Below are 26,134 nucleotides of genomic sequence, written 5' to 3' on the forward strand. Positions count from 1 at the left end.
TTTTTCCTTTTCAATAAATTAGCAAAGATCACGAATATTCTGTTTTCACATTGTCATTATAGGGTATTGAGCGCAGAATGATGGGAAAAAGCTTGATTTTTTTTTATTTTAGCACAAGGCCTCAACCCAACAAAATGTGAAAAAATTTAAAGGGTCTGAAGAATTTCCGAATTCATTATATATATATATATATATATATATATATATATATATATATATTAAATCATCAGTTAACATACTTCAATTGTTTGTAGACATTAGACGATTGCTACCCAATCGTTATTCTATCCCCTGAGATAAGCAGGGTTCTCTCTCTCTTCCTATGAGGAATAAAATACCAAATCAGTTGACCTTTATCTTGTATTTTTTTTAAACATTTTTACAAATTAAATTTTTCTATTGTTGGCTGGATATTTCCTTAATGGGTCACTGTCATTTCAACAAACTTTGCATGAAACAATAGTACAAACGAAGATAATAAACTTTGTAATATATCTTATTATAGAAACATCCTATTTTTCCACTTATCAGCCACTTTCCCCCACTCCAACCACCTCCTGCACTGATCATTCAATCTCCATTCACTGGTTAAATGCACCTTGAAAGAGGCAGAGCTGAGGTGAGTTTTCAGCTTTACTGTGAAATCCCATTACAATTGCTATCCGTAGAAGTCTATGTATAGGGGAGGAGGCGAAGGGACCAGATGTAGGGTAAGAGAGGCACAGACAAAGACGCTGCTGCTTGCTAGTAAGTGTTACTGTCTCACCCAAGTGTTGATTCACAGCACCACTGCCCAGTTCTTCCCTATAATGCATGTATGTGTATGTGTGTGAGAGAGAGCTAAAAAGAGATAGGGGAGCAGGATCTCCTTTTCTCTCTGTGTGCTATGTACAGGGGACTTTATAGCTGCTGGTCACCACCCACTCTGGAGCGGAGCTTGGGGAAAATATGAAAATAAGAGATGTAGATCTTTTTTTTTTATGTTCATCTTACGCCACTCATCTTGGCATAACTCAAACCGGGAGGAAGGGTAAAGTGTGACACATCTATAAACACACATGATGACTTATTTTATTATGCTTTAATGTGTTTTATGGCAAAATAACTAATTATTCGTTTATTGCAAATGTAACTTCTAATAAAGTTCATTGTAACTGGTATAAATAGATAGATTTATACATACATACCTTTTTGTCACTAAGTCCAGTCACCTGGTCAACAAATTCCTCTTGGATCATGAATGCAGCCAGGTTAGCAGTGTAACTTGCCAAAAATATTACAGCAAAGAAAGCCCATATTGACACAATGATTTTGCTAGTTGTGCCTTTTGGATTTTGCACGGGCACTGAATTATTAAAGACCAAACCCCAAAGAAGCCAAACAGCTTTTCCAATGGTGAAAGATGGTCCATGTGGTGCTGCAAAAAAAAAAAAGAAAGAAAAGGAATTTGAATATAAATGTAGTTCTATGTTAATATCCATACATTGACACATCCAGATAGCATTGGTCTATTCAAAGGGGTAGGAAGCTACTGAATACAACTTACATATACTGTATGTTTCAAATTAATAGCTTTGGACACCGTTGTAGAATTTTATTTGTTATTAAATGTATGTTTTAGGAGATTACTGATGTTTATTAAATGTTCTTTTATAAAAAAAAAAAACAGATATACCATCAAGCTCTATTAGCTGAATCCTTCAGTTTAGCTGAACGGACGGCTCGACTGAGAGCAGGTCCTGAGTGTCTGTAACCACCACATCTAAATTGACCAAAGTGTAGCAAAAATGCCCCAAAATTTTGTGCACAAAAACTGTTCTAAAGTAAGCCAACCAAGAGGTGGTATAAGCAAGAGAAAGTATCTAACATGTCTAGCAAGATGTGCCAAATGTATCATGCAGCAGGCTCCACTGTGATAAATTTGGCGCATCTTCTGTCTTCGGTCTAGGTTTACAGTGTTTAAGGCCCCATGCACACAAACGTGCTTTTGCGGCAACAATTCCCCCAAAAATCCACGGGAGAATTGCGGCCCCATTCATTCCTATGGGGCCATGCACACGACTGTGGTTTCCGTGGTTCGTTAATGGCCCAGGAGGCTGCACCGCAGAAAGAACGGGCAAGCCTTATTACGGCCGTGTTCTGCGGTCTGGGCTCATTGAAAATAATGGCCGCAGCCATGTGCATGGCCCTTGATTTGCAGGTGGCTCGCGGCTGACAGTCCGCTGCCGGCCGACCCGAAAACCACGGCCGTGCACATGGCTACGATCGTGTGCATGAGGCCCAAATCTTAGACTGCATTAGTAAATGTGCCCCATAGTGTTTTAATAGTTTACCTTGAGGAACAACAATTGAATATATGTTTGAAGCACATATAGGGTAACATAGTAAAGAAACAGTAAAGTTATAGCAGCTGATATGTCCAAGGCCAGTTTTAGTTTTAGTTTTTTTTATATATATCACCAAAACTGTTTCTTTAAAAAGAATTTGGGATTTTTCAAAATCAATTCTCTCTTCATTATCACAAAACTGAACTCATTACAACCTAAGCTGAGCACTTGCCGATCAAAACAGCCCATGTACATAAATGCTAAAGACATACCCTGATTAAGACATTTTTACATGCCATCGCATAGACTAAAGCCAACAACTACAATCCTATTTTATTAGAAGAGTCCTCTGAATGTAAGAACATGGTTGTCCCCACTTTTGGGACCCCCAGCAATCCCCTAGGCAGTACGTGTAATACAAAGATGTTTTGGGTCCTCCAGAATTAGAGGGTTTTTTTTTACCCGCTCTCTGCTTTGGCTAATAGATGAGAGTCTTGAATGGAAGACCCCTTTTAATAACCCTGAATTGTTTAAAAGGGTATTTGAAAATGGACACTTTAACTCACATACATGACTGTTGTCCCACCATACACACAATGATACCGTTTCAGAAAAGAAAGATTATTCTTTGTGTAATGAAAAGATAAACAGTTTTCCAATATACGTTCTGTATCAATGCCTCACAGTTTTCAAGATGCTTGCAGTAATTCAATAACCCTTCATTGATTTCTTCCAGGGAATATAAATCAGTTGTAGTCATGTGATGGACACACAGATGCTTGGCTTGTTACAACACACAGCTATGATAATTTTACTATAACTGTAATGAACCATGCACCTGTTTGTCCATTACATGACCTGGACAGATTTTTATCTACTGAAAGTAGACAATAAGGCCCCATGCACACGAACGTGTTTTTGCGTCCGCAATTCCCCCAAAAATCCACGGGAGAATTGCGGACCCATTCATTTCTATGGGTCCATACACACTATCAGTGTTTTCACGGGTCCCCGCATGTCCGCAAATCCGTGCCGCACAAACTCAGGACATGTCTTATTACGGCCCGCAAATTCGATGCGGACATGCCCATAGAAGTCAATGGGCCCGTGGAAAATGCGGGTACACCTCAGTGTGTCAACCGCAGTTTGCGGATTTGCGGAAGTGTTGCTAGGCGACGACCGGAAATGAGTTCTGTCGTCAACCTGTTTTACCTAGGCTTTTTTTTTTTATCCGCATTTTGCGGATTACATACGGATGAACTGCGGAGGACATTTCACGGAACACGGTCCTGGAATTTGCGGACCAGAAAAACACTACGGTCGTGTGCATGAGGCCTAAAGGTTCCTATTTAATGACCTCAAGCAGAGATCTTGAAATTTGTGTGGAATTGATACAGAAAGTATATTGGAAAACTGCAGAAATATTTCTCATATAAAGAATAACGTTTATTTGCTGAAGCTATAATACTACTTTAACCCCTTCCCAACATCCACCGTATATATACAACACACATCAGGTGGGAGAGTATGGAGCGGGCTCACGGGCTAAGCCCGCGCCATAGAATGTGTGTGTCCGCTGTGTGTTACAGCTGTCACTCCCGGGTAACGAGCGGGATCCCGTTAATGCCGCCGTCAATAGCGACCACAGCATTTAAATGACTAATAACAGGGGGGCGAACCCCTGTAACGTTCCAATCATCCCCCCCCCCCGCGGTGAGATCGGGGGGGCCGTTGGTTGGCATGGCAAGCTGGGGGCCTGATGAAGGCCCCCAGGTCTGCCATCTATATACTCCTTTAAAGCCCTGCCACCGGCATTAGTATTGCAGTATATTGTGCAAGCGATCCCGTGATCGCTGGCTCAACTCCCCTAGAGTGACAAGTAAAAAAAGTAAAAAAGCCGTAAAATAAAGTTTTTAAAAAAAATTAAAAAGAATTAAAAGTTCCAAAAAAAAACTTTTCCCTCAAGCACAATGTAAAAAAAATCTACGTGTCTGTAAAAGTCTGAACTATTACAATATATCAAATATTTAGTCCGCACGGTGAACGGCGTAAAAAATAAAAATTAAAAACTTCAGAATTGCTATTTTGTGGTCACTTCATCTCCCACAAAAAAATAAATAAAAAGTGAAGAAAAAGCCTCTTGTACCCCAAAATTATTCCAATAGAAACTACAACTTGCCTTGCAAAAAATAAGCCCTCACACCGCTAAATCAACAGAAAAATGATAAAGTTATGGCTTTCAGAATATGGCGACAAAACTCAAATTTATTTTTAACAAATTAGTTTTTTTCATTGTAAAAGTAGTAAAACATAAAAAAAAACATATAAATTTGGAATAGCTGTAATTGTATTAACCCGGAGAATAAAGTTAACATGCCGTTTTTAGCGCACGGTGAACGCCGTAAAAACAAAACCACCCAAAATATTGAGGAATCACTGTTTTTTATATTATGCCACCACACAAATGTTGTTTCCAGTTTCCCACTAAATTATATGGTACAATAAATGGTGCTGTGAAAATCGACATCTTGTCCCGCAAAAAACAAGCCCTCATGCGGCAATATTGATGGAAAAATAAAAAACTTACGGCTTATGGAAAGTGGGGATGAAAAAACTAAAGTGAAAATCCCCAAAAATGCTGCGACAGGAAGGGGTTAGTATATAGAAGAATCACTAGAAGGGCATGACCAGACGTGGCGGAATTGCTACGGAATTCCGCTGCAGACAGTCCGCTACGGAAATCCGCAGCGTACACGTTTCTCCATTGCTTTCCACAGCTCTTTAGTGAGGTTCGTTTACACGCTGCGGAAAACTCCGTTGCGGACCATAGGCTGCGGTGCAGAATTTGGTGTACGCAGCATACACAGGTTGTTGCGGACGTGTGGCGGTCTTGTTGCGGACTCATTGCGGAATTTCTCCATTGACTTCAATGGAGAGTCAAAATTCCGCAATGAAGTCCGCAGATGTTATGTGTGCTGCGTAGCGTATTTGTTTTACGAACATGACATTTCTTCATTCTGGCTGGACGGGAATGTATTTTTAGTGCTACAGCCAGACTGAAGCCCCATGCACACTAATGTAAAAACGCCCGTAATCACAAGCGTTATTACGGCACGGGCAGGCCCATAGAAGTCAATGGGGCTCCCGTAATTACGGGTGACTACGTGTGTGCATCCGTAATTACGGGAGCGTTGCTAGGCGACGTCAGTAAATAGTCACTGTCCAGGGTGCTGAAAGAGTTAAACGATCAGCAGTAACTGTTTCAGCACCCTGGACAGTGACTTCCGATCACAATATAGATCGACGTGTAAAAAAAAGAAGTTCATACTTACCAAGAACTCCCTGCTTCTTCCTCCAGTCCGGCCTCCCGGGATGACGTTTCAGTCCAAGTGATGGCTGCAGCCAATCACAGGCTGCAGCGGTCACATGGACTGCCGCGTCATCCAGGGAGGTCAGACTGGATGTCAAGAGAGGGACGCGTCACCAAGACAACGACCGGTTAAGTATGAATTTCTTTTACTTTTACTAGGGAAAGGGCTGTCCCTTCTCTCTATCCTGCACTGATAGAGAGAAGGAAAGTACTTTCACCTCAATACGAAACGGCTAGTCCGCATCAATTTAATGCCCATTTTAGCCAGAGCCGCAACAGAATCTGCAACGCAGATTATGTTCGGCATTGATGCGGACAGTGGCGGGAGAAATACGCCACATCTGGTCATGCCCGAATAGTGTTTTTGAAATATTTGTTTAGACTCCAAAATTATAAGACACCACATACATTGGGAGTGATGCATAATAAATTAATTTAATCAGCATTGCCCTTAATCTTTAGGACCCATGACTTGGTAGATGGCTGCACCGTCCTGCAAATTAGGATCTCTGCTCTCCCTAACAGAAGGGAATCTTAAGCAGAGGAATCCCCCTCTATGACATACATATGCCCTTTTAGAGCAAATGAACACGGTTTGCTCCTTAAAGTTTATGTTAACCTTTGGTCGCAATTGTTGTTTTTTTTTTTTTTACTACAATGAATGTATTTTGGTGTTTTTAAGAAACTGTAAATTCACTTTTATTAAGTTTTGTTTTTACTTTTTACGATACAGCTTCTATGTATCCTGTACACATAGAAGCTGTATCATTCCCTCTCATTTGATTTAGTCAGTTCAGCTGAACTGATGGCTCCGCTGAGAGCAGGTCTTGCATGTCTCTGACACAGGATCCACCTGATATAGATCACATCATCTAAGTTCATAACTTAGATGTGATCGATATTAGCCGGATCCTGTGTGTCAGAGACATGCAGGACTCGCTCTCAACCGACAGCTCAGCTGAACTGGCAGATTCAGCTGAGAGATAGCGATGCAGCTTCTATGTGTACAGGATACATAGAAACTGTATCGTAAAAAGTAAAAAAAACTAAACTTAAAAGTGAATTTGAAAGTTGCTTAGAAAAACAAAAAACATATTTATTATTATTAATAATAATAATACTAATAATCCTTGGAAAGGTGTGCATAGCCTTTAACCCCTTCCTGACATTTGACGTATCCATACGCCAAAGTCGGGTAGGGGAAGTATGGAACGGGCTCACGGAGTGAACCCGCTCCATACGATGCCGGTGTCGGCTGTGTGCTACAGCCGACACTTCAGAGTGACGAGCGGGATCCCGCTCTAGCATTTAATCCGTTAAATGGCGCAATCAATAGCGACCGCAGCATTTAACTCGTTAGAAAGAGGGGGGCGACCACCTCTAACAGCTCATCGCGGCACCCACAACGTAATTGGGGGGGGGGGGCGAAGGTTGCTGTGGCTGCCTGGGACCTAATAAAGGCCCCCAGGTCCGCCATCTTTGTGCTCCTATTAAGCGCTGCCTCCGGCAGGGCTTCATAGGAGACTGTCAGAATCACGATATACTGCAATACATTAGTATTGCAGTATATCGTGCAAGCGATCTAACGATCGCTGGTTGAAGTCCCCTAGGGGGACTAATACAAAAACTAAAAATGTGTAAAATAAAGGGGTTTTTCTATGTAAAAAAAAAATTAAAACATGAAAAGTTCAAAAACCCCCCCTTTTCTCATTTTCCCCCTAAAGCATAGTCAAAAAATAAATAAACATAATTGGTATCGCCGCGTCCGTAAAAGTCTGAACTTTTACAATATATCATTATTTAACCCGCATGGTGAACACCGTAAAAAAAATAATAATTTAAACGGCAGAATCTCTATTTTTTGGTCACCTCATCTCCCACAAAAAATGAAATAAAAAGTGATCAAAACGTCGGATGTACACCAATATGGTATGATTAAAAACTACAGCTTATCCCACAAATAATAAACCCTCGTACTACTTAATCGACAGAAAAATAAAAAAGTTATGTCTCTCGGAATTTGGTGACACTAAATACATTTTTTACACTAAGGTTTTTACTTGTAAAAGTAGTAAAATATAGAAAAAAAACTATATATATTTGGTATCTCTGTAATCGTATTGACCCACAGAATAAAGTTAACATGTTGTTTTAATTGCACAGTGAATTCCGTAAAAATGACAAGCAAAAAACAATGGAGGAGTCACTGTTTTTTTCATTTTCTACCCCACAAATAATTTTTTGCCCATTTCCTAGTACATTATATGGCACAATAAATGGTGCTGCAAAACACTACAACTCATCCCGCAAAAAGCAAGCTCTCATAGGACTATATCGACGGAAAAATAAAAATGTTATGGCTTTTGGAAGGTGGGGAGGAAAAAACGAAAATGAAAATCAGAAAAAGGGCTGCGGCGGGAAGGGGTTAAACATTTTTTTGCTGGAATTACCGAGATAAGCTCTTTATAGAGAGTAATCCAGAAATTTTACTTTACATAAAGAAAAATATGTAATCATAGGTTATATTACCTATAAAAAAAATTAGAAAAAAAAATGCATAGTAAAAAAATGCACATTGAGAATTTATACATTTACATACAAATTATGTCAAGATAAGAATACCCAGTTAAGGAATGTTGCAGAAGGCTTGACAATGATGACTCAGTAGAGAAAATTCTTGAGTTAATGTACTGTATTATTTAGAAACCTTAGTCTTTTATTCATGAAAAAAATTATGTTTAAGCTTATGAGCCTGGGGGCATCTACTAATCATGGACAGTAGATTGTCAGGTTGTGTCATTCAAAATTAACTTTTTAATGCATTTTTAATAAATAATGTTTCAACTTACACAATATCTGCATTCTATACATATCTCATTCCATGGATTGCTACAGAACATAGTATATAAGTACTTTATGAAATAATATTCTGTATTATTGAAGGGCTTGCACTACAATGCCCCTTACAAAAAAGACCTCAATGATAGTTAATTGGACAGTAATGATCAGGAGTATGACATAAACTGCCTAAGACAACCTATAGGTTTTCATGCAGGTTTATCTGGTACATTTTACCAAACAAGAGCCCCCTTAAAGGCTATCTACACCTTTGAAAACATATATATATATATATATATTTTAAATAAAATAGTATCAATGTGTTTGTTGCAACTTTGTAATTACTTTTTATTAAAAATTACTTTTACTTTTTCAGATACAGCTGCATTGTATCCTGGATACACATCAGATATATCTTGTGCTGAAACCTGTATCCGTCAGGTCAGCGGGACCGAACACACTGCAGGGAGTCGGGCTCCTAGCCTCATAGTTATGTACGATACTAGAAGTCCCTACCTCTCCGTGGAACTACTGTCCCGTACTGAAAACATGATTACAGTACGGGACAGTTGTCCTGCAGCGAGGCAGGGACTCTTAGAATCGTACATAACTATGATGCTAGGAGCCCGGCTCCCTGCAGTGTGTTCGGTCTGGGACTTGCGGCCGAAATACGTTCCATCCATTACGGACGTAACATGCTCCTGTGAACCCAGCCTAACAGAGGATCCTGCATGTCTCTGACATGCAGGATCCCCCTGTCATCGATCACATCTGTTATGAACTTAGAAGTTGTAGCGCCGACTGTCTAGTACTTATTGCCAGCCTGTATGTACTTACCGCCGGCATCCCCTTCCTTCCTCTATGGGACGCCGGCATGCTCTGCCTGCTGCCACAAGGACCCTGAAGGGTGCGCACACTCCAGCCAATTCTTAAAGCACCAGCGCACACACCAATAATTGTGCCCCCAGCCTATCTCAGCAAACCCTGATTTATAAAAGGAAGTCTGCGCTGTCTCCCAGTGCTTGAGCATTGTTGTAGCTAACCAAGTGTTAGTTTGCAAAGGTTCCATAACCTGTTCCTGAAACCTGCGTCCGTGACGACTTTGACACAAGCCAGCTTTCAGCTATCCAGCACCAGTCTGCCATCAAGGTACCATCGAACAAGTAACTATTATATATTCGCTTGGCCAGCCGCCATTCCCTTACGGCGGAGTGGCCCAGTGGGTCCACATTCCCGGCAGTCATGACAGTTTGCTCAGGCCATGAATCCCGCTGGTCAACCCAAAACGGCAGTTCAAGCCGTTCACGCCAGGATCAGCTTCTGCAAGCGGTCAATTCCATTGCCACATGCCTGGACTTTGCTTCTGTTGTTCCCCTGACAACCTCTCAAGTTGCTGCTCCATCTACTTCTCAAACCATCATAACTCCTATCAGTTCTGGGGCTAGCATTTCTTTGCCACTTCCACCCCGTTACGATGGAGATGCAAGAGCCTGTCGAAGCTTCCTCAACCAGTGCAACATCCATTTCAAGCTGCATGACATCAGTACCCATCTGATCAGACCAAAGTAGCCTTAATTGTCTCCCTACTGTCGAGCAAAGCTCTGGCATGGGCGAATCCTATCTGGGAACATGAGGGGCAAGAGTCTTCTAATCTGCAGCTGTTCATAGATACTTTTCGCACAGTGTTTAAGGAAACGGGCCATACGTCTTCAGCCGCTTCTTCGCTTCTGACTCCGCCAAGGGGAATTGACGGTAGGAGAGTATGCCATAAAGTTTCGTACATTGGCAACAGAGCTTGCGTGGAACAACGAGACCTTGTTGGCAACCACCTGGCAGGGGGCAACCTTCTACCCTGGATGCCCTGATTCTCCTGTCGACACACATTGACATGAGGTTCCGAGAGCCCTCCCAGGAAGTTCTCTGAGCGAAGGTCCTACAGATAGGCACCTCATTTTTAAAGACCCCTGCTACTTTCTTCTGCTGTTCGGCCTGAAGGACCTATGCAAGTGGATAGAGTCAGACTGTCTGATCAGGAGCGGCAACAAGGGTAATTTTATTTGTCAAAGTCCCCAGAAGCCGAGAAACTCCAGCACCTAGGGTTGATAGGAGGGACTACCCTAGGTTGACCTATGCCTTCTGCAAAATTCTCTCTTAATCTCTCAATTCCTATAACAATCACCTCAGGTGAAGAATCACATTCTGTTTCCTCTTATTTGAACTCTGGAGCAGCTGCAAACTTCATTAATCAGGCCTTAATAGACGTGCCCATGACTCCTCTGGAGAAATCTCTACAGGTAGCTTCCATAAATGGTCAACCATTGCCAGATCCAAATCTCTCTGTCACAGAACCTTTGAGGTTACAAGTGGGTGTTCTATGACCTTCTATGTTCTGCCTAAGGCTATTAATCCAATCCTTCTGGGACTACCATGTCTTAGTCAACACGCTCCTGTTCTCGACTGGAATTCCTGAGAAGTTCTCCAGTGGGGATCCTGATGTCTACACCGCTGTATGCCTCATGTTCATCCTGTCCAATCTCCGGTGCCTCAGTTACTCCCTGGTCTGTCTCCACAGTATGCCTGTTTTGCGGATGTCTTCAGCAAGAAGGAGGCTGGGATCCTGCCTCCTCATACTCCTTACGACTGTCTGATTGAGACTTCACCTCCTCGTGGATGGGTATATACTCTCTGTCTCTGCCTGAAACCCAAGCCATGTTGGCATATGCCAAGGAGAACCTCGAGAGGGGGTTTATCAGGAAATCTACTTTTCCAGCCGGAGCCGGATTCTTTTTTGTGGAAAAGAAAGATGGATCTTTCTGGCCTTATATTGATTATCGTGGTTTGAACCAAATCACTGTCAAAAATAAGTACTCCTTACCGCTGATCTCAGAGCTCTTCAACACAATACGTGGGGTCAAGATTTTCACAAAGCTGGATCTACGTGGGGCTTATAAATTGATCCGTATCCGCAAAGGTGATGAATGGAAAACCGCATTCAACACCAGAGACGGTCACTACGAATATCTTGTGATGCCCTTTGGAGTATGTAACTCTCCAGCTGTGTTCCAGGAATTCGTGAACGACATATTCCGGGATTTACTGTATGTCTGTGTGGTGGTGTATATGGACGATTTCGATCTACTCACCAGATCTGTATACTCACCGGAAGCATGTTCGCCAAGTCCTGTCGTGGTTAAGGGGGAATAACCTCTACGCCAAATTAGAAAAGTGTGTATTCGAAAGAAAATCCTTGCCCTTTCTGGGCTATAAAGTTTCCGATCATAGACTCCAGATGGATTTGGAAAAAGTAAAATCCATCTTGGAGTGGCCACATCCTCAAGGTTTCCACGCCATACAAAGATTTTTAGGCTTCGCAAATTTCTCTCGCCAGTTCATCCCAAACTTCTCTTCGCTTACCGACCCTATCTTTGCTCTCACCAATCTAAATGCTAAAGTCTGGACCCCTGAAGCAAAGTTGGCATTCACTAATCTCACGAGGGAATTCACTTCTGCCTCCGTTCTTCACCATCCTGATGCATCTCGGGAGTTCTCGTTGGAGGTTGACGCTTCTTCCATTGGTGCTGGAGCACTTCTCTGTCAAAGAAACTCCAAGGGTAAGGCGGTCTCCTGTGACTTCTCAAAACTCTTCTATGCATCAGAAACAAACGACTCCATTCGGGACCATGAGCTATTTGCCATCAATTTGGAGGAGTGGGGGAATTTGCTAAAGGGGTCTGCTCATTCAATTATCATCTACACTGATCACAAGAATCTCACTTACTTACAGTCTGCACAATGCCTGAATCCGCATCAAGCCAGATGGTCACTATTCTTTGCCAGATTCAAATTTCTACTCCTTTCCTATCCTACTGTTAAAAATGTCAAGGCTGATTCACTGTCTCGTACATTTGAGACAGATGATGCTGAAGAGGAGCATATTATTGACCCTTCCAGTATTATTCCCGTTAACCCCCTGCAGATTAAAGACATTCTTCCTAGGAAAATTTTTATTCGTTGACAGGAAGAAAATTCTCATCTGGAGTCATAATTCCAAGTTGGCAAGTCATTCAGGCATTCAGAAGACTCAGGCCTTTATCTCTCGCAACTACTGGTGGCCCACGTTGCCCAAAGATGTCATGGACTTTGTCTCATCTTGTACCAAGCGTGCTCAAAACTAAAATACTCACTCCAAGCCTGCGGGTCTGCTTCAACCCTTGCCAGTTTCAAACTATCCTTGGTAACACATTGCCATGGATTTCATTATGGATCTTCCTCTTTCTGATGGATGCACCACTATTTGGGTTATTGTCGACTGTTTTTCCAAAATGGCACATTTGTTTCTTTGTTTGTCCTTCCCTAAGCTACTCGCCTGGCAAGTTTGTTTATTCACCATGTTTTCCATCTGCACGGATTGCCCCTTCACATCGTGTCTGACCGGGGCATGCAATTCACTTCCAAATTCTAGAGACCCCTGTGCAAGCTTCTGGATGTGAGACTGAACTTCTCGACCGCATACCACATGCAATCCAATGGCCAAGTTGAAAGAATTAACCAAATACTTGAAAATTATCTCCGCCATTTCATATCTGCACAACACTTCAAAGGACGCATAGGGTGCGTGCGTGCGCTCTGGCCAATTCTTAAAGGGCCAGCGTGCGCACCAGTAATTGTGCCCCCAGCCTATCTCAGAATACCCTGATGTATAAAAGGAAGTCTGCCCTGTATCCCAGTGCCGGAGCAATGTGGTTTCTAACCAAGTGTTAGTTTGCAAAGGTTCAGTAACTTGTTCCTGAAACCTGTGTCCGTGACGACTTCAGTATTCATGTCCATTGTCTGTGACAAGTTCAGTATCTGCGTGCAGTATCCATTACGACTTCAGTATCCATGTCCAGTGTCCGTGTCAAGCCTAGTGTCCAGCACAAGCCAGCTTCCGATAATCCAGCACAAACCAGCTTCCGATAATCCAGCACAAGCCAGTTTCCGATAATCCAGCACAAGCCAGTTTCCAATATGTAAGCACAAGCCAGTTTCTGATAATCCAGCACAAACCAATTTCCGATAATCCGGCAGAAGCCAGCTTCCAGCTATCCGGCACCGACCTCCCATCCAGGTACCATTGACCAAGTGACATATATATATATATATATATATATATATATATATATATATATATATTTGTTTGGCCAGCTGCCACTCCGTTACGGCGGAGTGGCCCAGTGGGTCCACATTCCCCGCAGTCGTGATAGATGTGATTGATAAAGCTCGATCTTGCGTGTTAGAGGCACGCTGGACCCGCTGTCACTGAACCCGTCAGTCCCACTGACCTGACGGATGCAGGTATCAAAGCAAGATACAGCTGTTGTGTATCCAGGATACAAATCAGCTGTTTCTGATAAAGTAAAAATAACTTTTAATAAAAAGTAATTACAAAGTTACACCAAACACTGATACACTGCTTTATTTAAAAAGCAAAAAATAGGTTTCAAAGGTGTACATAGCCTTTAAGTTGATTTTGCCAGGGGAGATGTAGCCACTGGAGAGGGGATGTAGTAAAACATGACCGTCCATGTATTAAATGGATGACTTGAGTCTACCAGAGAGAGAGAGAGAGAGAGAGATATTATCTCACAGTGTTGCTCTCTCCGGTCTGGCTCATGGTGGGGAGGGGGGTCTTAAGTAGGGAATCCTACTCTTAGATGTTCCCATGCAATCCTTATGCCTGCATGAAACAACTCCATTAAAGGGAATGTGTCGCTAGAAATTATTTTATTTTTTTTAGTTAAAATGTTAGTCAATAAATGATTACACATTGTTCTAATTATTTTTTATTTTTTCACAAGTCAGGAAATATTATAAATTAGATTCTAATTTATAACATTTCCATGTGCTGGTCACTAGAGGGAGCAATTCCCAAAATTGCAGCATTGCAATGTGGTAAAGCAACCTCATTGCTTTATGCTGCAAATTTGGTGTAGTCACACACGCTCTAGTGAGCTCACACAATGCCCCCTCCTTTATCCTGGCTAGTGCCAGGAGAAAGGAGGGGGTTGAATGTTCAAACCTCCTACACTGTGTGCCGCCATTTTTTGAGTTAATGCACAGTGTAGGAGGATTAGATACAGTGTAATCACACAGTATAACACGCACAAACACAAACATAACTTACCTGCTCCTGCCGTCGTTGCTGCCTCCGCTCCGTCCGCTCCCTCCGCTCCTAGTCCTTGCTTCTGAACATATGGACGGAAGCCGCGACCGGAAATAGTCATCTTACTGTCTGGCCGCGGCTTCCGGTCCACATGAAAATGGCGCCGGATGTCGCTCGGCCGAAGACCTTCCTTTTGGACTGTGTGGAAGCGGCGCATGCGCCGTTCCCACGTAGACGGCGTACACTATAGTGAATGGAACGGCTCCCGTTCGCATTCACTATGGGGATATATGTGCCGTATTCCATCTCTGTATGTGTCGTTAATCGACACATACAGAGATGAAAAAAAAATGGCAGCCACCATAGAGAAGTAAAAGAAAGAAAAAATAAAAAAGTAAAACACAAAAACACAAATAAATAAAATGTATTTTAATAACATACTAAAAGCAAAAACATATAAAAACATTTTTTTCGCGACACCTGTCGTTTAAGAAATATAATCGAACGTTTCAGAATATCATTTCCATATTTTGCCTTTACTGATAATCAATTCTTACAGTACACGAGACTCAACGTTAGTTAACTGCTTTGAAAAAGTAATATTGAAGAAACAACACAATGTCGCCAGTCCTGATGTTTTATTAAATTCCGTTAAGACATAGAACAGAACATTTGTTTATTTAGTAAATATTTCCACCAAGCAAAAGTTAACACATTAGTTCCTATTTGTGGACATCTGTCATTTTTGTTTTATTTGACTGACAGGGTTAGAAAATATTATATATGTAATAATATTTAATTTTAGCGTGAAGTAACATTTCTAACATACAACTCAGGCAGTGCTTTTTCAAGAATGCATCAGTCCCAGATGATTTTTTTTTTTAGTCAATATGTTCGCTGTATAAGAACATTCATAAATCCTACATTATACTCCTATAGATTTCTCCATTCTGTGCTCTTGTACATTCCTAATCTAGTTTCTGGAGGTCAAGGTTGAAGGCAATGTTCTTGGGATCAGTGAATTATTTGAGCCTGAATGTCTACTCAGCCCATTCACATGCTGGATACATGTTTTCTAAAGACATATATGTATAAATATCCATTTTTCTTTGCAGGATGTCAAAAGGCCTATTTCAATCTGTATTCTGTCTCTTAGGAAATAAATCTATTTATTCTTCTGCATAGTCTCCTGCCTTAGGGCTCATGCACACGACCGTTAGGGTTTTTACTGTCCACAAATACGGATCCGCAAATTTGGATGCACATCCGTAGCTGTCCGCAATTGCGGAAGCGCCCATAGACTTCTATGAGCGAGTCTGTGCCGAAATTGTGGACAAGAATACGATATGTTCTATATTTTGCGGATCATTTCTTCAGCTTGGACACAAATCCGTAAATATACTGAAAGGTGTCCATGGCCTGTAGAAATTAATGGGTCTGCAATTTCATCCGTAATTACAGATGAAAGCTCCGCTCGTGTGCATGGGGCCTAATACTGTGAAGGTCCCTTTTGTGCAGCCATAACAGTTCTGACCCATTGAGGCACCTCTGAAGGAGGCCAAGTGAACACCTTGAATTCTTTGACATTTTCCTCAAACCATTTCTAAACAATTTTTCCAGTGTGGATCCACATTATCTTGATGAAAGAGGCCACTGCCATTAGGCAATACTGCTGCCGTTACAGGGGTATACTCGGCCTGCAATGGTCTTCTCCCATTGCATCATGGTTTAGCTCTGAGGTTCACGTGCTTGTTGCAGGCAATTTCATCTGTGGACAGCAGTCAGCATAGGCACTCTGACCGGTTTGCAGCTGTGCAGCCTTAAATGCGCCAAGCCGTGTTTATTATTTTATTTATTTTAATTCTTAAGATATTCATCCTCTTCTAAGTAAAACCTCCCTATACTTAAAATGTGTGTTTGTAGAAGATACATTTTGTGTTTGTTCTTTTTTTTTTTTTAAATGCTGTTACTCTTTACTCTTTTATTTATTTAATAATCCTCCCTGTATTGTCTCTATACACAGTACAGCAGGGTATGGTTTATGGCAGGTTGGGGAGTGTAGAGTAACTATACCGTTTGTGTCAGTCATTCAAGTTACATGACGAAAGAATTGACATTTTAATGCTGCCGGCACTACGTTCACAAGTGCTCCGAAGGCAGCCCATTGATTTTAAAGTGCTCAAGGCTCTCCTCACTGAACGCTGCCAGCCCCTCCCCTCTGCCATGAGTGACAGCTCTAGTGTCCCATCTATAGACTGCTAAAACGGTCACTCAGAGCAGTGGAGAGGGACTGGCAACATTTAAGAGCCTTGAGCACTTGAACATTAAGGAGCCAACTACGTGGAGCTTGTGTTCACGGTGCTAGGGGCATTAAAATGTCTATTTTTATTTTACCGTTGGTAAAGTTACACTGCACTCCCCACCCTGTAAATAGCGCTCTCAGGCTCAAAACTGCTGACAGATTCCCTTTAACCCCTTCCCTCCACAGTCATTTTTCAGATTTTAATTTTAGTTTTTTCCTTTCCCGCCTTCCAAAATCCATAAAAAAATTTATTTTTTCATCGACATAACCGTATAAGGGTTTGTTTTGTTGCAGGACAAGTTGTAGTTTTCATGGCACCATTTATTGTACCGCATAATTTACTGGAAAAAAATGAATTATTTGTGGGGTGAAATGGGCAAAAAAAAACAGCGATTACGCCATTTTTTTTTTTGAGGATTTTGTTTCTACGGCATCCATCAGGCGGAAAAAAGACATGTTCACCTGTTTCCACGGGTTGATATGATTACGCCAATACCAAATTTATGAGTTTTTTTTTTATGTTTTACCACTTTCATTAAAAAAAAAATATTTGCTAAAAAAAAATAATTCTGTCACCATATTCTGAAAGCCGATGTGAGGGGCAAGGTTTAGTTTTTATTGGTACCGGATTGGGGTATATGCGACTTCTTTATCACTTTTTTATTCCATTTTTTTGGAGAGCTAAGGTGACCAAAAAACAGCAATTTGGGTGTTTTACTTTTTTTTTTACGGCATTCACCGAGCAGGTCAATATACACTATATTGTAATAGTTTGGAATTTTACAGAGGGGGCAATACCAGTTATGTTAACTTCAATTTTTTTTAGCATTGCTTTGGGGAAAAAAATTGTCTTGTTTTTTTTTTCATTTTAAACATTAGAAAAAACTTTATTTAACTGTTTTTTACTAGTCCCCCTAGGGGACTTGATCCAATGATCAGTTGGATCGCTTGCATAATATACTGCAATACTAATGTATTGTAGAATATTGCTATACTGACAGTCAGAGGCAGGGCTTCAAAGGAATACATAGATGGCAGACCTGGGGGCCTTCATTAGGCCCCCAAAATGCCATGACATCCATCGGCTCCCCACAATCGCTTCACAGGGGGCAATGTCCTGTCGGAGGGGGCCGTCCCCGACTCTAACACTCTATGGGCTTTAAGGGGATTCTAAAGCGGAATTTAAGGGGTTAAACAGGCAGAATCAAAGTGATCTCCACATGTTGCAGTGAGGTGTCGGCTGTTTTACACAGCTGTCACCCGCTAAGTATGGAGCGAGCTCAGTACGTGAGCCCATTCCATACTTCCTCTTAACGGCTGCCACGTACATGCCACGTAAAATGCAATGCTGGTATGTTGCTGCTTGCAATGCCAGGATTTCATCGCTCACTCTTGATCACCATATAACATTGTCCAGCACAATAAATGTATTTTTTGTCTCATCAAATCTAACACATACCTAGTTATGGTCTCCACTTGGCCAATATTCTCTTTACATACTGTAACTCAAATTCAAATACAGGAAGAGTAGTCAGAAAAGCCTAGGTAACAAACAGATCTCACAGAAGCCCAAGAGCAAACGAGCCACAGCAAGTAAAGTCAATCTCTGGCAAAGAGGTCTAGCACCATGGGTGTTATATAGTATGCAAATTAGATGGTTGAGAATGACAGCGAAGCAAAGCATACAAGGTTTTAACCCTCATCTACCTCTCAGACCAGTTCTGAGAACAGGGAATGTGACAAGTAAATCCATGTGTAAGGCTCTTTTCACATCTGTGTTAAGTTTTTCTGTCCTTACGTTGTGGCATGGGAACAGAAGAAAGAGGAAACAGTAGCACCGGAGCCATTGCATCACAGACTCTAACAACACCCAATGGAACAAAAGGAAGAATTTGATCCAGCGCTGCAATGGTGTGATTTAAAAAGGAACGTATTCCCAATTTTATTGGTATCCAGAAAACTTGTTGGTTGAATGAATGCCATGATTAAGAGCACCAGCCGTGCTCGAAACGCGTAGGCTCAATACACCTACCTAATACTGCCTTGACGCCAAGCCTGTTACCGAATTTTTAAACAAGTTTTCTGGATACCAATAAAATTGGGAATACGTTCCTTTTTAAATCACACCATTGCAGCGCTGGATCAAATTCTTCCTTTTGTACTATTGCCTACCGTGGACCGTTGCGGAGATCCGGGCGAAGCAGGACTGCCAGGCGGCAAGCTGGTGAGCTGGAGGTTTCCTCCCCCTTGTTTAACACCCAATGGGACCCATTGACTTTAATGGGCTCTCTCGGGTTTCTGTCAGGGCGTTTTTCGTTTTAAAGGAAGTAAAAGCGCAGCATGCTGCGCTATTTTTTCCGGCATTTTTTCCCAGAACAGCCGCAAACGGAGCCTTTGACGCAGATGTGTTCAGATCCTAAGTAAAACTTATAAAAAAAATAATAATAATAACATGACAATAATAAAATATAGGTATTTATTATTGTTTGGAATTGGAAAAATCAGGGTGTTAGGACCACCTGGTAGAATTTACAATCACTTCAACCCCTAAAGATATGACAGTAGCCAAAGATGAACAGCCTCTTCAAAGTGAATGTGTCATCAGATAATGACCTATTGCTTAAATAAAGTTTTTACCTTACACTTATTTTTTTTTAAAGAATTTTTGGTGAATTCATTGTTAAAACTTTCTATACCTTTATCAATATAAAAAAAAATAATCCTAAAATTTTGCAGTTTTCACTTTAGCCACTGAACCTCATAATAAAGAGGTACTTCCTGTTCTGTAGAGATCGCTTCATCTCATTATCATCACAGGCAGGATTACAATAAAAGGTAACACCTCTATATAGATAACACAGGGTCCACCTTCGACAATAGGTGATGGACACCGATCCCCCACAGCCAATACCTCCCTGCACAATGACCTCCGCACAGGTCACAGACCATGCCTAGAAAACTTTTACATAGAAATAAATGGGTCCCTTCCATTTCAGAAGTTCCTATGGTCCATGTGGCTTCCGTAAAGCATATATCTAAATGATGTTAACAGCAGCTTAGGTAAGATGGCTGCCCCATCATCATTTACAGAAAATAGAATAAAAGAGAATCTACAGTCCAAAAATAAAAACAGATTAGAAAAAAAGATTATGTTTCACTACCTGGTTTAATTAGGAAAGAAAATAAAAAATTAAAAGTTATACATTCTTTTTAATACACAGACAGAAAGCATTGCATACATGGTAAAATACAAATTTCAGATTAAATAATGTGAACAGGCATGAAAACAGTATAATGAACTGAAAATCATAATATATGACATTCTTCATAACTTACCTTTCCCTTGTGCTAAATTCCTGTTATATCCTACAGGGCTAAAGTACTCAAATATAAAAACAGCAAAAGCGGACACAAGGAGAAGCATCACAAACATCATCACCCAGACAGATGCACTAAACGGTTCTGCAGGAAGATGGAAAGAAAAAAGGAGAAACAGACAATTGATTAAACTGACATCTCAAAACATGTAGATTTCCTCCAAACTATTAATTCAAACAGATGAGATGCTGAAGGCCTAGAGCGAACACTAAGACATATGTGTCATCTTTATGTCATACTGGAGGAACCTTTACAATCAATAGCTATAACACACCATGACTTAAAGATTGAGTAACACTCTAAAGCGTCATCACCTTCAGGCTAATTTATGGTCTACGAGATAAAAAACGACCATATTATTCTGAAGATGCTTAATGAAATGTGTCAGAAAAGTGTAGCATTATGTTCTTCGTGAAGTGACAGGTTTATATTACATTAAATAACCAGCAAACAAAAGAATCCATCGTACCAACTTTACTTCTTATGATTCCCATTATCTTTTTCTCCACCTGCTCTACTTTTCAAAAATCCATAAGTCAACTCATTTCTAATGTCTGTTACATTATTTATCCAATAAGAAACAAAAAAAAGTAATAAATAAATATATATATATATATATATATATATATATATATACATACATACATACTTTGGAGTGCTGCCTCAATTCTTCTTCTTGCTGTGTATCTGAGGGCTCTTAGCCTGAGCCTAGGATATATATATATATATGTACACATATATATATATATATATATATATATATATATATATATACATACATACATATACACATATACAGTTGTGCCACCCCTATTCTTACTTGAATTTGTTTGAAGACTCCAATTTCTCATGAAGCAAATTCAATACAATATCGCGACATGCTAGCAAGACCCTTGACAGGTTGCAATACACATCACATTTCCCTTTTTGGCACATGGACAACCAGAGATGTGCCTAATTTATTAAGAGGTGTGTGCATTTTAATAAATTAGGTGCATCTTACTCCAGCGTATTTTATATTAAGACTGCCGTAAAAAAATACCAGTCTTAGTAAATTCCCCCAATCTAGGATAAACACCTCAAGACAGAGTATCGCAAAATCGTGTTGTTTTTCATAGCTGGTCATCTCGCACCACACATCTCAGAATATGTTGAGATATGAGGAAAGGTAGGGAAGGATACAATTGTTTTATGGTTGATGTTGGAAAAAGTAAATGATACCGGAGACACATGACAAGTGAAAGCGAAAGAGGCTGGCTCCTCCAATAGTTTATTATTGTTAGGCCTCATTTACACGAGCGTGTGCATTTTGCGCATGCAAAAAAACGCAGCGTTTTGCGTGCGCAAAAGGCAATTAACAGCTCCATGTGTCATCAGTGTATGATGCGCGGCTGCGTGATTTTCGCGCAGCCGCCATCATAGAGATGAGGCTAGTCGACGTCAGTCACTGTCCAAGGTGCTGAAAGAGATAACTGATCGGCAGTAACTCTTTGAGCACCCTCAACAGTGAATTCCGAGCACAATATACAGCAACCTGTGAATAAAAAAAAGACGTTCATACTAACCAAGAACTTCCTGCTTCCTCCAGTCGCGTCCCTCTCTTGACATCCGGCCCCTCCTGCCTGGATGACGCGGCAGTCCATGTGACCGCTGCAGCCTGTGATTGGCTGCAGCCTGTGCTTGGCCTGTGATTGGCTGCAGCTGTCACTTGGACTGAATTGTCATCCCGGGAGGTCAGACTGGAGGAAGAAGCCGGGAGTTATCGGTAAGTCAGAACTTCTTTTTTTTTTTACACGTTCATGTATATTGTGATCGGAAGTCACTGTCCAGGGTGCTGAACCAGTTTAACTCTTTCAGCACCCTGGACAGTGACTGTCTCCTGACGTCGCGTACTGGAAATTTTTTTGCCGGGTTCGGTCAAAACGAGTTCGGCTGAACCCGGTGAAGTTCGGTTCGCTCATCTCTAAATTCTGACACTCCGTTTGGATGTTTGTAAAGAGAAAAGCACGTGGTGCTTTTCTGTTTACATTCAGAGTTTGACAGCTCTTGCGCGAATCACGCAGTTCGCATGGAAGTGCTTCCGTGCGACCTTCGTGGTTTTCACGCACCCATTGACTTCAATGGGTGCGTGATGCGCGAAAAACGCAGAAATTTAGAACATGTCGTGAGTTTTTTTCAGCGCACTCACGCTGAGCAAAACTCACGGACTGACTGTCTGCATGCCCCCATAGACTTGTATAGGTCCGTGCGAACCGCGTGAAAAGCACGCGCATCGCACGGACGTATATCACGTTCGTGTAAATGAGGCCTTAGAGTCATCTGACAATCTCAATCTCAATCATTTTTGGACTTCATCTTTGTTAACAAAATTCAGAAAAGATAATCTAATATACATTAGGTCCAATGTTGAATAGGTAGGCTGTAATGCATATTAAAACATTTATTGCTTTAAAGTCAATGGCATATTTAATCCATCAATGCCAGTAATGTAGTGTAGTTTACATTGCATTAAACACTTTTCGATATTATTACAGGGACTCTAATATCTTACTTAATGGGGACCTGTCTGCTCTCCTGAAATGTTTTTTACCCCTCCTCGAAATCTATTAATAAACTGACAACTGGGTGTTGCCCCATTCCTTGCCTACAGGGTGGGTCCCCACACAGTCTGACACGGTTAGTATTGACTGGATCGTGACAGACTGTGTCGGTACAAACTTCATTGACAAAAGAAAAGATAACACCAAGGTGTCAATTTATTCATAAATTTCTAGTCGGAAACACAGAAGAACGGCACAATGCAGAGTTTTAGGAAAAGGTGAATTCAAGTATTTACTAAAACAGACGTGTTAAGAGGGGTGAAAGTCCTCTTTAAGACAACCTATCAGTACAGATAAAGATAAGTAATATAATTTCAGTTTTTTTACTTTAAAATAAGCCTCTTTTTTTATAATGGTCATTAGAGATGAGCGAACTTATCAAAAGTTCGGTTCGGCTAGTTCGCCGAATTTCACAAAAAAGTTCGGTTCGGACCGAACTAGTTCTGACCGAACCTGTCACTTACGTGCGCCGAGCATGCTACTGTCCAGGGTGCTGATAGAGTTAATGGGCTGCACTAACTCTTTCAGCAACCTTCACAGTACATGCTCGGCGCGCGGAAAATACCATTTAAATGTAATAAAAAAATAAAAATTATACGTTCGTACTTACTTTCCTCCTGTCCGGCCTCCAGCGATGACGTTTCATCCCTTTCGCCGCTGCAGCCAATCACAGGCTGTAGTGGCGGTCACGTACGTCAGGATGACGCTTCATCCCACGTGACCGCCTCTGCAGCCAATCACAGGCTGCAGCGGCGACATGAATGAAACGTCATCGCTGGAGGCCGGACAGGAGGAAAGTAAGTATGAACGTATTATTATTATTTTTTGGCATGTATGTATGTTGGCATGTATGTATGTATGTTGTATGTTGTCATGTATGTATGTATGTATATATGTGCATGTATGTTTGCATGTATGTATATATGTGCATGTGTGTATGTATATTTGCATGTATATATTTGCATGTATGTATGTATGTTTGCATGTATGTATGTTTGCATGAATGTATGTTTGTATGTATGTATGTATGTATGTATGTATGTTTGCATGAATGTATGTTTGCATGAATGTATGTTTGCATGTTGTCATGTATGTATGTATGTATGTATGTTGTCATGTATGTATGTATATCTGTGCATGTATGTTTGCATGTATGTTGGCATGTATGTATATATGTGCATGTTTGTATGTATATTTGCATGTATGTATGTATGTATGTTTGCATGTATGTATTTTTGCATGTATGTTGTCATGTATGTATGTATGTATGTTGTCATGTATGTATATATGTGCATGTGTGTATGTATATTTGTATGTATGTATGTTTGCATGTATGTTTGCATGAATGTATGTTTGCATGTATGTATGCATGTTTGTATGTATATTTGCATGTGTGTATATATATATATGTATGTATGTATGTTGTCATGTATGTATGTATGTATATATGTGCATGTATGTTGGCATGTATGTGCATGTGTGTATGTATGTATGTATATTTGCATGTATGTATGTTGTCATGTATGTATGTATATATGTGCATGTATGTTTGCATGTATGTTGGCATGTATGTATACATGTGCATGTTTGTATGTATATTTGCATGTATATATGTTTGCATGTGTGTATGTATGTTTGCATGTATGTATGTTTGCATGTATGTATGTTGTCATGTATGTTTGTATGTATGTTGTCATGTATGTATGTATATATGTGCATGTATGTATGTTTGCATGTTTTTATTTTTGCATGTATGTTTGCATGTATGTTTATATATATATATGTGCATGTATTTATGTTTGCATGTATATTTGTGCATGCTTGTATATATGTATTATGTATCTTTGCATGTTTGTTTGTATGTATGTTTTCATGTGTGTGTGTGTATGCATGTATGTATGATAGTTTGCATGTATATATGTGTGTATGTTTGCATGTATGTATATTTGCATGTATATATGTGCATGCTTGTATATATGTATGTATGTATGTTTGTATATATGTATGTATATTTGTATATATGTATGTATGTATGGCCATGTATGATACTGTCTGCTGGCGCCCTGTATCTAAGTCAACTTCACGGCAGGCTTCTATACATGGTATAACAGTCAGTATCACACATTAAACTGAATCTAAGCCTACGACATGTTTTATTTCATTATTTTATTTTTTTACAGGTTTGGTGTTTGGACTACGTCGGTTTCGAGGACTACTTCGATGACGGTTTTTTTTCTACAATAAAATGGTTAATGAGGGTTGTGTTGGGGGTGCTTTATTTCAATAAAATATTTTATCTATATCTTTGTCTTTTTCTTTTCAAATTTTATTATTACCACTTTAGTAATGGCCGCTGTCTGAGTGACAACATCCATTACTAATGCGAGGCTTAGTGTTAGCCGGTGCAGAGGCTAACACTAACCACCATTATTACCCCGGTACCCAAAACCACCAGGGGTGCCGGGAAGAGCCAGGTACGATCCAGTACCCGACCATCTGTTGTGATGGTCGGGCTCTGGGGCGGCCGCAGGCTGGTATTATGAGGCTGGGAAGGGCCAAAAACAGTGGACCTTCCCACCCTTGTAATGCTAGGCTGCTGCTGCTGCGTTGTATCTGGCTGGTTATAAAAGTGGGGGGGACCCCACGTCATTTTTTTAAATTATTTATTTATTTACATTTTTTTTTTTTAAAAAGACATGGGGTTCCACCCAATTTATCATAACCAGCCACATACAACACAGTGTTATTAGCCTGGGAATGGACAAAACCAGTGGCCCTTCCCACCCATGTAATGCCAGACTGCTGCGGCCTTGTATATGGCTGGTTATTAAAAATGTGGGGGACCCGTCTATTGCTAAATTTGTTAAATTCCAAAAAAAAAACGACGTGGGGGTCCCCCCCATTTTTATAACCAGCCCGATACAACACAGCAGCAGCAGCCTAGCATTACAAGGGTGGGAAGGTCCACTGATTTTGGCCCTTCCCAGCCTCATAATACCAGCCTACGGCCGCCCCAGTACCCGACCATCACAACAGATGGTCGGGTACTGGATCGTACCAAGCTCTTCCCGGCACCCCTGGTGGTGGTGGGTACCGGGGTAATAATGGGTGGTTAGTGCTAGCCTCTGCACCGGCTAACACTAAGTACCGCCTTAATAATGGACGCTGTCAATCAGC

General features: G+C 40.8%; 1 protein-coding gene across 1 annotated transcript in view; it reads right to left on the reverse strand.

The window, feature by feature from the left end:
- Positions 1–26,134, reverse strand: part of GRIN2A (glutamate ionotropic receptor NMDA type subunit 2A) — a 608,297-nt gene that overhangs the window by 82,742 nt on the left and 499,421 nt on the right. Inside the window, exons 9-10 of the mRNA XM_075830090.1 lie at positions 20,316–20,441; positions 1,188–1,417 (exon numbers count right to left, since the gene is read on the reverse strand). Of these exons, the coding sequence (XP_075686205.1) occupies positions 1,188–1,417; positions 20,316–20,441 (356 nt within the window). The remainder of the gene's footprint in view (positions 1–1,187; positions 1,418–20,315; positions 20,442–26,134) is intronic.

The sequence above is a fragment of the Rhinoderma darwinii genome, chromosome 6, assembly GCF_050947455.1.
Source record: "Rhinoderma darwinii isolate aRhiDar2 chromosome 6, aRhiDar2.hap1, whole genome shotgun sequence".
Classification (NCBI taxonomy): domain Eukaryota; kingdom Metazoa; phylum Chordata; class Amphibia; order Anura; family Rhinodermatidae; genus Rhinoderma; species Rhinoderma darwinii.